The 14,951-nt window shown below is 38.2% G+C and overlaps 1 protein-coding gene across 2 annotated transcripts in view; it reads left to right on the forward strand.

Moving 5' to 3' along the window:
- Positions 1-14,951, forward strand: part of LOC127430281 (lissencephaly-1 homolog A) — a 55,832-nt gene that overhangs the window by 2,345 nt on the left and 38,536 nt on the right. Inside the window, exons 2-4 of one of the 2 annotated variants that reach the window (XM_051679987.1) lie at positions 1,290-1,361; positions 1,444-1,545; positions 9,175-9,414. In XM_051679987.1, coding sequence (XP_051535947.1) covers positions 9,383-9,414 — 32 coding nt within the window. In that variant the 5' untranslated portion in view covers positions 1,290-1,361; positions 1,444-1,545; positions 9,175-9,382. The remainder of the gene's footprint in view (positions 1-1,289; positions 1,362-1,443; positions 1,546-9,174; positions 9,415-14,951) is intronic. The other variant, XM_051679985.1, reaches the window with a different exon arrangement.

Here is a 14,951-nt window from a genome sequence, read left to right on the forward strand (position 1 = left end):
AAATGATGAGAGAATTTACCTGTTGGGTGAATTAGGCTATTACTTTAATCAGTCGCATATCTTTGCCTCTTTACGATGACTATGTAGCCTGCTGTTACATTTTGTTCTCAAGTGAGTGATATTCAGCTTATGCCCGGTCATCTTTGGACTCGCTGTGACATCCAGATGAGCTGCTACTCAGCATTCCCTCAACGGAAATGTTCTGTGATCCGGTAATCATGGCAATTCCATCAAGGGACTGACAGAGGTGATTATTAGTCCAAGCTTTATTGGCCAGCTGTCTTTGCCAGCTTGCACAATTCCACAAAGCGGGATGTTTCCTTTTGCAATTTATCTGAGCCTAACATCTTGAATAAACAGAAGGAATAAAAGGCCAGCAGACTGACTGTTTTAGGGTTTAAGATGCACAGGGAAATGCTGGTAACAGATTTGACACATTACTTCTATCACACAGCTTTAGTGTGTTTTTATTTTAATATCTCATCATCCTGCCTATTTTTACTAACAAACAATTAAGACCTAACATACAGCACAGGCAAGATTTCTTTTGTTTCTTTCTTTGTCTTAATCACATGCTCTTCTTGTTAGTGCTCTGTGTTGGTCTTTTTATAGCAGTAATGGATAATCACTACTGGACTCTTTTGCCTCACTTGTGTGGTTCTGTTGCACACAGACTGTTGCTAAGAAACTCCTCCAAGCCCTTGGATTCAATAATTTTGTGTTTGTGGAATTCCTACAGGCAGTTTGTATCGGCTGGGATGGAAGCGGTATGGCAAGAAGTGCTGTTTTGGAATTGTGGGTTTATGCGTTCACCAATTGTCCATCTCTGTTTCTTTATGGTTGTGACAAAAAGATCTAGATGCATTTCGGTGCCAATGGGGATTAGAAGTGCATTCTCCATTGGCAGCTAAAAACTTTGGTGTTTCATGTGTGAAATGTTTATTTTAAGATGGTGGTCACAACTGGCTTGATCAATAGCTCTGAGTCACTGTTTTTGATTACTGGCTAAATCAAGTTTCATGCTTGTTTTGGTACAGTAAGGGTGGCTTAGTCCATGTGTTTGAGAAAGTATTAGCTTATAGCTAAGAACTGATCACTCTTTTGTGGACCTACCTCCATTTTTTAATACACATTTTCCAGAGATTACAGTTGGTTTCAAAGTGCTCCCTCATACTGGAATTATACTTGGGGTCTGTTGAAGAAACAAACATAAAACCTTTGTAAATTGTTCACTTGAATTGTATTCCTCTTGATAACCTCAGCTGTTGTTAATGTTTTGTATGGCAAAGAACACGGAGGTGAAAGAGCTACCATGCCTTTACAAGTCTCGTTTCAATACAGGAGTCACAAGAAAAGAAAAGGTGAGATGGAGAATAAAGAGCCCTTCTTACTCTTTGCATATCTCATTCACATTCCTGGCATATTCTCTTGCTTTCCTTACAGTTAAACTATCCTCTGTGTAGAGAGAGCAGGAAGAAGAGACTTGGTTCACATCACAAGTAACGGTGCTGGGATTGGCAAGCCTGTTGAGGTTGCCATGACATGGTGAATTGATTTTTGCTTCTCTGTATTTTTCAGCGATTATCTCAGCAGTTGTAATGACAGGTCTGTCAGGAGTGAAAGCAGATATCGGAGCCTCTCTAGATGTTCATAGTTCAAGTGGTGCTCAGGATCTGGCAATTTAAAGCTACTGATAAACATTCGACACATCAAGTCCACTGCTGATAAAAGCCGTTTTTAGATTCCAGGGCTCAATAATAGTTCAAATTTCAACTTGGCCTACCAGTACTTTTAACTGGCCCACAAAGATGATTTTATTTTTACAGACATCTAATATGTCTCAGAAAATATGACTGTTTTTCATGACAGTTTATGTAATTTGTTGAAATGTAATCTGGGACGTTTACCATTCCAAATGAAGGTCTTCGCTATGCTATCAAATTGCTTGAAATAAGAGAGGGGGACATCTACAGGGAGAGACTGTAGCAGGTAGCTGAATTTTGGAATACAATTCATTTTAATAACATTAACCTTCCCAATCATAGATAAATTTAATGAAGCCCACCTGTCCACATCGCTCAAACCTTTTTATTAAGTGGTTTTTATTAAGTAAATCTTAACTAAATCACACAAATTTGCTGGAAATAAAATGCTCAAATATTTAATGCCCTGTTTAGGCCACTGAAAGGTGCCCGGCTGAAAAGCTGTTACTGGGCAGTACACTGTCAGAGCCAAAGCTTCAGATTTAGACCAATTAACTCTGTATCCCAAGAACTTAAAGGAATTAATAATTCTGTGGAGGTAAGGCATAGATCTAGTGGGGTCGGAGACGAATACTAAAATACTATCTGTGTTAAGCAGAAGCTTATGTGCCACACCCTTGGAAAATCATCCTCCTTTCTTATCGTGGCTGCTAATGTTTCCAGGGCAAGACAGAAGACTAATTGGGAAATAGGGCAACCCTGCCGGGTGCCCCTATCCAGAGTAAAATAATCTGAAATTAATCCATTTGTTTGTACCGCCGCTACCGGGTGTCTATTAAGTAACTTAATTCATTCAATAAAAGTATTTCTAAACCTATATATTTCCAAAACCTTAACTATAAAGGTCAAGATAGAATTCTTTAAAAGCATTATTAATACTGGGCCTGGGTAGCTCAGTGGTAAAATACGCTGGCTACCACCCCTGGAGTTCGCTAGTTCGAATCCCAGGGCGTGCTGAGTGACTCCAGCCAGGTCTCCTAAGCAACCAAATTGGCCCGGTTGCTAGGGAGGGTAGAGGTCACATGGGGTAACCTCCTCGTGATCGCTATAATGTGGTTTGTTCTCGGTGGGGCGCGTGGTGAGTTGGGCGTGGATGCCGCGGTGGATGGCGTGAAGCCTCCACACGCGCTATGTCTCCGTGGCAACGCGCTCAACAAGCCACGTGATAAGATGCATGGGTTGACTGTCTCAGACGCGGAGGCAACTGGGATTCGTCCTCCGCCATCCGGACTGAGGCGAATCACTACGCCACCATGAGGACTTAGAGCGCATTGGGAATTGGGCATTCAAAATTGGGAGAAAAAGGGGAAAAATCCCCCCCCCCCATCTTGATGGCCGTGGTAAATATTTCACCACCAGCAGATTTCACTGAGGGAATGGCAGAAAAAGACTCTCTCTGAATTATATATCTAGCCAAATGCTTCCCTGCTTTGTCCCCGACTCAAAGTATGACTGTCTTTCCCTGAATAGCCAAAACTCCACATTCTGTGACAAAATAGTATTATATCTGTTTTTCAATCAGGTCAATTCTCTGTGGCCATCAGACGACATTCAGCGCTTCAGCTCTGCCTCAGCAGAACTCCACGAGTTCTCGTGCTTTGGATTTTTTGATGAATGAGGGATACTGTATGATCCGACCCCTAAGAAACACCTTAAGTGCCTCCCAAGCCACGCCCACAGAGGATACTGAGTACCAGTTAGCCTCCATATAAACATTGATTTCAGCCTTTAACATTTGTTGGAATGTGGCAACATCTCTAAACTCACCAGGGTGTGATCTGAGACTAAGATGTTTCCAATTGAGCAATCAACAACAGATGAAATGGGGGATGTTGATATCAGAAAAAAATATCTATTCTAGAGTAAATCTTATGGACTGATGGAAAAAAATGTGTAGTCCCTACCAGATGGATTCAAAAGTCTCCAAATATCTGTAAGACCAAGATTTTTTACACATTTGTAAAGTGCCAATGTTGCTCTACACACTTTTGCTTCACTATGATCAAGAACTGAGTCCATCAAAAGATTAAAGTCTCCTTCCAATATTATATCACGAGGGGTGCCAGCGGCTTGCAACATCCCTTGAAGTTCTATAAAAAAAGCCCTTATCAACATTAGGTGTGTAAATATTAGACAAAATCAGCCTTTGCCCCTGAATTTCTGCTAAAACAATAATGACTCTTCCAAATTTCATTCATCTGTTTGAGAGATTTGAATTGTAGATTTTTACTTATCAGTGTAATGACTCCCCTGCTCTTACTTGAGCTAGCACTAAAGAAATGTTCACCCCATATCTTCCCAAAAATTTTCAAGCCATGTCATTTTTATTTGTATTGCACTTTTTACAATACACATCGTTGTAAAGCAGCTTTACAAAAAATCATGCTAGTAGTGTCAGTAAATCTTAGTAGTATGTCATATGGAAGTTTAAAGGAATAGTTCACCCAAAAATAAAAATTCTCCCATTATTCACTTACTCTGATGCCATCCCAGATGTGTATGACTGTCTTTCTTCAGCAGAACACAAATTAAGATTTTTAGAAAAAAAATGTAGAAGCTCTGTAGCTCCTTGTAATGTAAGTAAACAGGTACCATCAAGTGAGTGACCAATTTACTTGTCCGGAGGACAAGCACATGACAATGCTTAATGTCGAGCCCTGGCTCAAATGTATGCTCTAGTCGATTTTGTGTTTTGACCATTTGTGAACTGCATTAAACTCCGTCTTGTTTATGCTTTTTTTGCCATGTCATCACAATTCATCTCTATACAACCAATGTGTTTATGATTAAATTACTACAAGAGCACAAAATTGTTTACTAGAGCACAGAGTTCTTCATAAATCTAGCCTCTTAATTTTGCTCTCAAAGTGCACCAGATTGAAGCATTTAACTTTAAAATGTAAAAAACAATTTTGTAATCGAGGAATGTTTTTAATTGAGCAATCAAATTAAATCGAGTAATCATGACAGCCCTGTTTAGAAGACATTAATTTAACCACTGGAGTTGAATGAATTATATTCTGCGCGTCCTGCTGTATTTTTTCCGCATAACAACGGAAACAACAAAGTACTCCGTCATTTTTGGGCATACAGATAAGTGTAAGACATCATTAGAAACTATAAAGGGTCTACTTTTATTTGTGTACACTCACAATAACAACAAAACCTTGTGCTTTTGTAAAATAAATAAAATAAACAGGGTCTCTTTCAGCCGTCTCCGCGAGCATCTTTCTGAAACACGTCACAAAAATGAACTGAAACTCTGCGAATACTTATCACACAAACATGAAACATATGTCTAAAGAAAGCTTAAAATGTCTACTTTTAAATAAAACCATTCAAATTTAAAACTAATATTCTTCTACAATGTAATCTGTATGAAACAAAGCGATGTACAGTTTCTTCTGGCTCAGCTCAATATCGCTAATGTGATCACACCCACCAGCAGAGTGCGCTATTCATACGGTAATGTGCTGAGGCGGTCTATGCAGATATGCAAATGGTAACACCCCCACAGCAATTCCTTAAGAAACATCTAGTTTCATCATCAGAGTCATTCACTTTCCTGCGCGTGTTTGGAAGATGGCACGCTACACAGGTGAGGAAGCTCTACAGATGGTCCTGGATAGTGACGAAGAGTTCACATTTTCCTCAGAAGAAGAGCAGGAATCCGACTATGAATGTTTACATTTTGAAGAGCGATTTTATCCAGCCGAGGATACAATTTCGGATGAGAAAGTTATTTAGTTTTACTTACATTAGTTGACATGCTATTTTATATAAACATGTACATATTTTACTAGTTGGACTATTTCCAGACTTGCCAACCAGTATTCAAAGTATTTAAATTTGAAATATGTCCTAATAGGCAAGTTTTAGTTACATTTAAATGTTTTGGCTAAAGCAGGTATTTAAATTGTATGCTGTATGATATAAATATGATATGTAATATGATATAAAAATAATATGAATGTTTAGATTATATTTTATCTAGTGTTTATGCTGCCTCATTATCATCAATGAAGCTTGTGCTTGCAAATATCTGTTTGGGTGTAAATGTGTAAAATGTGCTGTAAATATGCCCATTTTAGAAAATCAGCATATTAGAATGATTTCTGAATGATCATGTGACACTGAAGACTGCAGTAATGATGCTGAAAATTCAGCTTTGATCACAGGAATAAATTGCATTTGACAATATATTCAAATAGAAAAGTTATTTTAAATTGTAAAAATATTTCACAATATCACTGTTTTTGCTGTATTTTGGATCAAATAAATGCAGCCTTGGTGAGCAGAAGACACTTCTTTTAAAAACATTAAAAAAATCTTACAGATCTAAAAACCTTTAAAAGGTAGTGTAGGTCTAAAGTTTTTAAGTAAAGTCTTTATGTAAAGAAAATGTATAGTCAGATAATACATTCAATCATTAAGTCTCCTCACATTCATTCTCTCTCAGGGGAGGGGTCTTTGTCTCAGGTGTGAATCACATCAGTATTCATGATCATCCACGCCTCCTCGCATATGGCCTTTCTAACACTAAAAGTGTCTTACAAAAGTTAAATGACTATATTGTTTTGTAAGAATGAGTGATCAGGATGGTTTTCACATCATTTTATAGCAAAAACTCTAGGCTACAAGATCCAGTTCTCAAAAGTCTTGTGAACAAATGTTTAGTATGTATTATATGGACTTATTTCAGTGACTTAATGTTGTTTTTTCAAAGACCACGCATAAACGTTATTTTCTCAAAAATACAAACATGTACACGTTGTTCACATATTATTGTAGCCCACTTTGTGCTGAATACAGTGTTATCAGACTTTAGCCATTAATATGTTTTTAAGCAACTGAAAAAAGCACAAATGTCAAGGCTTGTCAAAACTTCTCTAGGGCCCAAAACACCCTCAGACCCCAGATGGTTAAAGTGCTGATCACCATCCACTTGCATTTTATAGACCTTCAGAGCCTAGATATTCAACTAAAAAATCTTCGTTTGTGTTCTGCAGAAGAAAGTCATCCACATCTGTGATGGCAATAGGGTGAGTAATTTGAGAGAATTTTCATTTTTCGGTCAACTTTCCCATGAATTGGTCCATAACGCTCTCATACTGGGCCTGAGCCATTGGACCATCCTTATTGTTGACGCCTGCATTCTTAGATCAATAATACTCTGTTTCAGTTCCATCTCAATTGTTTCTTTGTTCCACATATGCCTCTCTTTGTGGCTTAGTGTAAACTTATCAGATTTATGTGCAGGTAAAAATTTTAAATATTTGTGAGTGCAGTGTGATGACCTCCTGTTCGTCTTGAGTAATACCATAGTTGTTCTGTGTAGGGCACTAACTGGACTTCAATACAAGTCTAACTAAGAAGCTTGTACTGTTTCTTGCGCCACCAGTCCTATATTGGAGAGAACGGAATCTAATGGCTGGATTAATTCAGTGCTTTACTAAACAGTAGAGAGTCATATATCATACAGCTACCCAAAGAGACTCTTGTTGTTGTCAAGCTGTGTATCTCAATGTAGTGCAGAAGTAGGTTGATGCTAAAATCTGGGTCATTGGTCCCTGTTACACGTGTTCAGAGTTCCCGACAGGGGCAGCAAGATACCAGAACAAAATGCTCCACATGGCTGCAGATAGTGGACTGAATGCAGGCTAGAGTGAAATGTGTGTTGGGGGAAATAGAGCAGATGGAACACCTCATGAAATTTGTTGTCCCCCAAAGCCACTGTCAGAGGGGGAACAGGGTCAGTGTTATTTATTCACTGTTGCATTTTTCTTTGGGCCTGTATGACCGCTACTCATTTAGGCTGTTTTTATTTGCATTCTGATTCTGACCGCGAGGTCTGTTTTTGACTGTGTATGAGGTCCTGTTTACACATGGTACAAGGATCCATCTCGGTTGATCTGATTAGATGCACCGGCAAAGTTTAAAACACTTGTTTCATCGCAGTCATTGATTGGCAGGTGAGTAGTCGGGCATAAGTGTGTTTTTTAGTGGTTGACCGATATAATACAGGAGGCCGATAAATTGGCCGATATTCTGACTTTTTAAATTATCGGCATTGGCCGATTTGTTTCTTGAGGGTGCTGAAAATCTCCTGCTTGCATGAGATGACCAGTCACGTTTATTTTGTTGTTACGTGCCATTGTGTTACTACAATAATAGACCGGTGTGCAACACAGTCTCGTTTAAACAGTCCGCATATCAGAGCCGCAGCAGACGCGTTTGAGCTCATAATGTTAAAGTGCTCGCCTGTTTCATTCTCCCTCTCTCTCCTCAACAGTTCCCTGTAACTTTTAACTTTTGTCTAATGATAATATCAATAAAAACTAATATCATATACCGTTTTCAAATATGCAGATCTCTCATTTAAACAGATGTAATAAGCAAACCTCACAAAACTTGAGCAGATCCAGCATCTTGAGTAGCTCTCATTTATTTACCTCTAAAGCACGTATTCTATCAGCCTCACCTGTCACTTAACTTCCTTTTCTAATGATAAAAAGGCAAATATAAAAACTTCTATTATAAACCGTTTGCAAATATGCAGATGCCTCATTTAAACAGATGTGATTCATGAAAATCCAGCTTTTTCGTCCCGTCGAGCGCTCATCTAATACCTCCTCTGAAGCTCGTATTCCATCAGCCAGATTTAAAACTTCAGGATCTGATTCACAAATCATGATGGTCGTGAGGGCAACTTCAAAGTAAAAGTGCTTCATATGTGCTACAAGTAAATGTCTTATTCACTATGCTCTGTATGTACAATTAGTTTGATTCTGTATTATTTATTTATTTATTTATTTATTAATTTTTTTTGGAGAAAATGCGATTGCTAACGTGGACATGCCATCCATGGTTGCTGGACTACTGTGTGTACTGTTATTTCCTTTTTCCTAATATATATTAACAATTTCTTCATGTGCAGATAAATTACTAAAATTTGATTAAACAGAAATTAGAAAAAACTGCTATGCACCATTTAAAATATATGATTTTTTTTAAATTATTTTTTACAAAGTTAGTTTTGTGTGAAATTGAGTAAATATAGTGCTAAATAAGAATTTAGTGATTTAAAAAAAAAATGTTTTTAACAATTTTATTTTTATGATATTTACTATATTAAATTGTGTGAGATATCGGCATTGTATCATCCGATCAGCCACCCTGCCCTCTGGATATCGGCATCGGCCATTAAAAAACCCCATATCTGTCAACCACTACTGTTTTTGAACACCTATAAATGTGGTTGTTATGGACTAATCTCAAAACATTTAGGATTTATATATGTATTTTTCAAACGGAGCGCCTTAAATGTTAAAAACCAGATGTAAATGGGGCCATTTGATCATTTGTCATTTCCAGGCTGATCAAATGACGAATGTGTCTCATTCCTCCACAGATGCAGTGACTGTCTGGCTGGTAGATGCCTGAAGGCTGTCAATGCATGGTGTTCCTGAAGAAAGCCTTTTAGGAGAAGTGTAGTGGTGTTATCTGCACACCAACGTGAGAGCCACACCCTGTGTCCTTATCTCTGATCTCCTGCCAAGGGAGACAGCAGTTGCTGCACGCTCTTCACCTGACCCCCCCACCCCATCCTCATCGCCACAATGGTGCTGTCACAGAGGCAACGTGACGAGCTGTAAGTTCACATACCTCCTGATCTCTTCGCTCACACATGACTTTGATAGCACACTATAGAAAATGCACTTAAAGGGATAGTGCACCATAAAATTAAAATGGTCATTTACTCACCCTCGTGTTTTTCTTCCATGGAACACAAAAGGAAATTTTAAACAGTATGTTAGTCTCAGTCACCATTCATGTTCTTTGCATCTTTTTTCCCCAATACAATGAAAGTGAAACCTCGTAATGCCAAATTTTTTGTTTTTTTGTGTGTGACGCTAGTGTTTCACAAATTAGATGCGTCGACTTTAACAAAGAGGTGACTTTGCTGTCTAGTCCAGCTGACTGTATGAGAACTAACAGCAGCAATTTTATAGCACGTTATGCCACAAAATGGGTTTGTGGATGTATGATAGACATCATCATAATCAGAGCCCCTCCATGAGTGCTTAGACATCATTAAAAGTTTGGCCACGGTGAATGACAGTATAGATTTATCAGGGAGTTTGACATATGAAAAGAATACTGCTCAATGTCACGAGGGATCAATGAGCAGATGAATACAGAATGGCTAGACAAAGTCTGGCCATAAACATCATCCCTTTTATATCCTATTAGTATTGACATCATTGTAATAAGCTCCAGAGAGCTTTTAGGCACTCTAAGAAAAGTTTTAGATGCACTGTATGACACCAGATGTGTTTTAATCTCATCACCAAAAAAATACCTTTTTGAATGTTAAGTTTGAATAGACAGATTCAGTGTTTTACAGCTAGATTAGGATAAATCCGGCCTGAGGTCCTGCACAGAGTATAATTAACCTTTAAACATGGAAGAGTTGGACAGATAAGAGCTTTTAATCAGCCCTGTGGTCAGAGGTATGAGGTAATGAAGGGAGTGATTAAATTGAGTTGAATATGTAAAACTGTTTACCCCATCATAACACAGGCTGTAGCCTGGCTTTCAATGAACAAGCACTTAATGAAGATATAGATTGCAGGAGCTAATCTTTTGTTATCCTGACAAAAATGTGAGAAATGTATCCGTGTCTGCAGTATATGTTTGGGTTTAGGATGTTAATGTCAAGGTGTTGTGTCTCAAAACAAATTGGATTCATAACATGTTTTTTCAGTTGGATTCTTTTATTGGCTTAATTTCATGAGTCATCCCACTTGATGAAATAATGCATTATTTTGTGTATTTATTTTTTTGCCAGAAAATGTTTACTGTTGGTTAAAAAGTGAAATGAGTTGATTATTCAAAAGCTGCATTATTGATCAAACAAAGTTAACATCCCTTCCTACTTTGATTCACTGGCATGAATGTGAATGGTCTTTTTTTGGTTGCCAACCAATGCTGGACAGTTTCCTATTAGAATACCAGGGGGATAGCTTGATGCATTACTGCGGAATTCATTAGGACAATAGCAGAGGGGAAATGGAGACTGAGAAGCTGATCGCCTGCCTCAACAGCTACTCTCTTCCTTTGGCAGATTTCTCTCATAAAGAACGCATGAATGGAATCTGTGTAATCCAGGTTAATCAGGCTTTTCTGTATACATCGCTCAGTTTCTGGATGTACAGAAATGATACTTGAACCCATTCTTTTTCTCAGAATTTCTCAATCTTTACTAGGTCACGTAAAATATGTTTGTGCATTGTTTTGCTTTCTTTGTCCTACTTTTCATATTCAGTGTATGCATTTTTTTTGTCATAAATGTACTTTTGTCTTGCAAATATCAAATTTTGTATTTATTTTTTACACGACAAGGTAAAAAGATGGATTTGCACGTTTGTTTGCAGCTTAGCCTCAAACCTTTATCACATGTAGAAGTCTACAAGCAGTGGTTGTTTAATTTAAGAAAACTGTGTCAGGATTCCAGGTGATGTTTATCATGGTCATATGGTTGCACAACATCTTAAAAATGGCTATATTTAGTTGCAAAGTCATAATGGAGTCACTCATACAAGAGAACATTGTGTTTGTGCATTGAACGCATGACAGATTGAAGCCTGTGAGGGATTGTAAAAAAAAAAAAGAAAAAAACAGCGCACAGCTCGGTCTTTTGGAGACATAGTGTAGGGATGACGTAAATATGGGTATTTATGATGGAGGATGGTTTTTCTGATGGCAACAGTGACACAGGAGTCATGCTGTCCAAGAGAAAGAGTTTAACTCTCTCATTGTGAGCTCATAGGTCAGACTGATATTCCTATATGAGCCCAATATTGCTGTCAACTCAGTTGTAGTTGAGATAAAATGTGGTCTCCGCCAGCTCTAGGCTGTATTTGATAACGTTGCTGCATGTATCTATTTAAAAGATCTTTCCTCCTTTAGCTTTGGGATTTAATTCTAATTAAAATGATTTCCAGGTAAATTGAGATGCATTATCAACATGTTCTTTAGCTGATGTCTAAATCCTCAACATTGCCTTTGTGTTGAATTCTATCACCCATATAAGGTTCAGCAGTGTGTGGCAGGTGTGTGCAGGCCTGGGCTCTGGAGACCACCTCTCTTCCTCTTTGAGCGGAGCTGCTTTTGCCAACCCCTGGTGAGCTCTGGAGCTGCCGCCAGCCAGTCAGCAGGAATCCCATCAGCAGTATGGATTTAATCTGTAGACTGGCAGACGGAGGTGGCAGCGGCCCTTCTGCTGCTTTTAGGAGCTTCACCCGTCGGCTTAGAATGTCACCTAAGCATCCCTAGAGTCAGTCTAGACTAGGGGTGTGCGATATGTATCGTCTACAATAATATCTTAATTGTTGTTTTAATGAGGTGCGAGCTGACATCGAAAATGTCACTTACTTTGCAAAAACCAATCAAAAACAGGCCTTGAGAGTCCATGCATTCACTGCGTGATGTAGCCTTGTAGAATAGACTACTGCACGTGCACATTGAGTGCACACATTCACTGTGTGATATTGCCTATTAGAATGCAGTGTGCTAGTATAGGCGTACATGTTCACCGCACCACAAGTTAAGCTAGTGTAACTGCCTAAAAATGCATGACTGAAGTTAAAAATGAGTGAACAAACAATGCCAAGAGACAAAATACAGACACCACTAACCTCGCAATCTACATTGTTTGATTTAATTGCTAGACGTGTGCCATCCTCACTCGCATGGAGGTGGTTTGGCTTTGAAAAGACGGATGTTGCTCAAAAGATGGCAATCTGCAAACTATGTCAGAAATCGGTTGCCGTTAAAGACAAAGCTCGACAACTAACTTGTTTCACCATCTACAAACTAACCACCGCACAGAATATGAAAAGCTTCAGGAGTCATCTGTCCACGGTAGGCCTAAACCAGCCAAGGTACCAGCACAAAAACACACTCAGCAAACTTTAGCAGAATCACTCTGCAAAAAAAGTTAATATTCTATTAACAAAAGCGAGCTAGTACAATATAAGACTTTTACAAACACATTTTTGAAGGATGCAAAATATCCTCTACTTATCGTTATCGACAAAATCCCAGAAAATGTCGAGATATAATTTTCTGTCAATATCGCACACCCTTAGTCTAGACCTCAGATTGAGATTTATTATATAATTGTGGAAGGCTGAATGGGGCTTATTGAAATGCCAAACATTTGAGATGTTTAACTTCAGTTTTAAAGTGATGGTTTACCCAAAAAAAAAAATATATATATTATTTGCTCACCCTTGTTTGATTATGACTTTCTTTACCTTCAGTCACCATTCAGTTTCATTGAATCGAAAAAAGATGCCGTGAATGAGGCAAACATTTTTCCTAACATCTTTTTTGTGTTCCACTGAAGAAAGTCATATGGGTTTGGATAGGGCTGTCACAATTATTAAATTTGGCTGAAGATTAATTCTCAAACAAATAATAGCTATTATGTCGATTAATTGTCTGTTTAGGGCTGTGACAATTGTTTCGTTAAGGGCTTTCACGACTAATTGTCATATAAATTGTCATTTGTTAAGGTGTGCTTTTTTTCTGCATGTGTGCTTCATACACCTTAAGAAGTCATTTTTACATATTTAACTTGAAATAAAAATAAAATAGGAATAAACTATGATTTCCTTTTAAGGCTTTAAAAACTTACCAGTGACATGAAAAATAATGTTTTCAATATAAAAATATTTCTAAATACTTAAAATATGTCTCTCTTTTTGGTCAACTTCAGTTTTGGTAAATTTTACATTTTATTTAATTTTTTAAATAAAATGATAATTTATTTATTAATAATTCCGTTTCATAATTTTATCACTCCACAGATATAGTCACTGCGTGTCATTAACAGCGTGTATGATTGAACCAGGAACATTTGCCATTACATGAGCGTTTAAAGTGAAAGCGGAGCACTTTGCGTTCACTATCAAAGTTTGTACTTGTTAGTTTTTTCTTGAGTTTGGTGCGAGCCTCTGCGGACAGCGCGTGCATCAGAGCGCTTCACGCGCTCTTCAGGACAGGAGCTGGTTGACCTCCGCGGTGCGGCTCAGAGATGCGCGGACTCTGTTCAACTGAATGACACACAAACGTGCCGTTCGTGGCGTTTATACAGTATATTTGCTTAAAATTCCATTACTTTTGCATTAAAATGTGATTGGAATTAGAATGCCTAGTAATCGCGGTTGTCTAAAAAACCGCGGTTAGAACAAATGACGGTTATTTAATAATCGTGACAGGCCAAAGTTTGGAACATTATGAGTGTGAGTAAATGATGACAGAATTTTCATTGTTGGGTGAATTGCTCTGTTAAATGGCATGAGGTGAAGTTTGCATGCCATTTTTGTGAGTGGTTTAGTAATTGTTCATGATTAAGGGATTCGTGAGGAGGAGCTGAACAAAGCTTTACATGCATAATGCATGCATTAGTGCCACACACAGTCAGAGATTACTGTGGCAGCCGCCACTCCTTTACACTGGTGAGGGAATATGAATGTGTAATCTAAAGCTTCCTCTTGAAAGAGTGTGGAAATCCCTCTGCCCCTGACTGCTGCTTGTTGTGTGTGCATATTTGAGATTGTGTTATGGCTCAGGTCCTCATTCAAATGACTGTAAACAAAAACACAGTTTTAGTGCAAAGACCCTGCTCTGCTAGGCATCTTAAGGGGTGTGGTATCAAATTTCATTAATGCGTCTGTCAAAGGGGCTGCTAATGTGTGCATGTGTTTGTGAGACAGCTGGCTCAACACTCTCATGCTGTGCACAAACACACATCCAATTCCGGGTGCCCTCTACATGCACAAACTCGAGGTCTGCCATCTCTGAACTGCCAGAGAATCATGTGAAGCATTTGCAGTTCACCTACATTCAGATGGCTAAAATAAGATCTGTTTGTTTCATTCTTTTATGTGAGTGACTATTTCTCCTAGTTTTACATTTTTGGGTATTGTGTGGATCAGTCTCTCAGAACAGACAGGCCTTCCTTTACTTCCAGTATTTACAGTTTGCACACAGTATGTTACCAGTTTATCAAAAACCACGATCAAAATAGAAATTTGAATTAAAAAAAAAAAAGTTGTTTTTAAAAATCGGAAAATGTGAGTGCCATGATTCTTGGGGTAGTTGTCCCAAGGACATTGC

Source organism: Myxocyprinus asiaticus, chromosome 39 (genome assembly GCF_019703515.2).
Source record: "Myxocyprinus asiaticus isolate MX2 ecotype Aquarium Trade chromosome 39, UBuf_Myxa_2, whole genome shotgun sequence".
NCBI lineage: Eukaryota > Metazoa > Chordata > Actinopteri > Cypriniformes > Catostomidae > Myxocyprinus > Myxocyprinus asiaticus.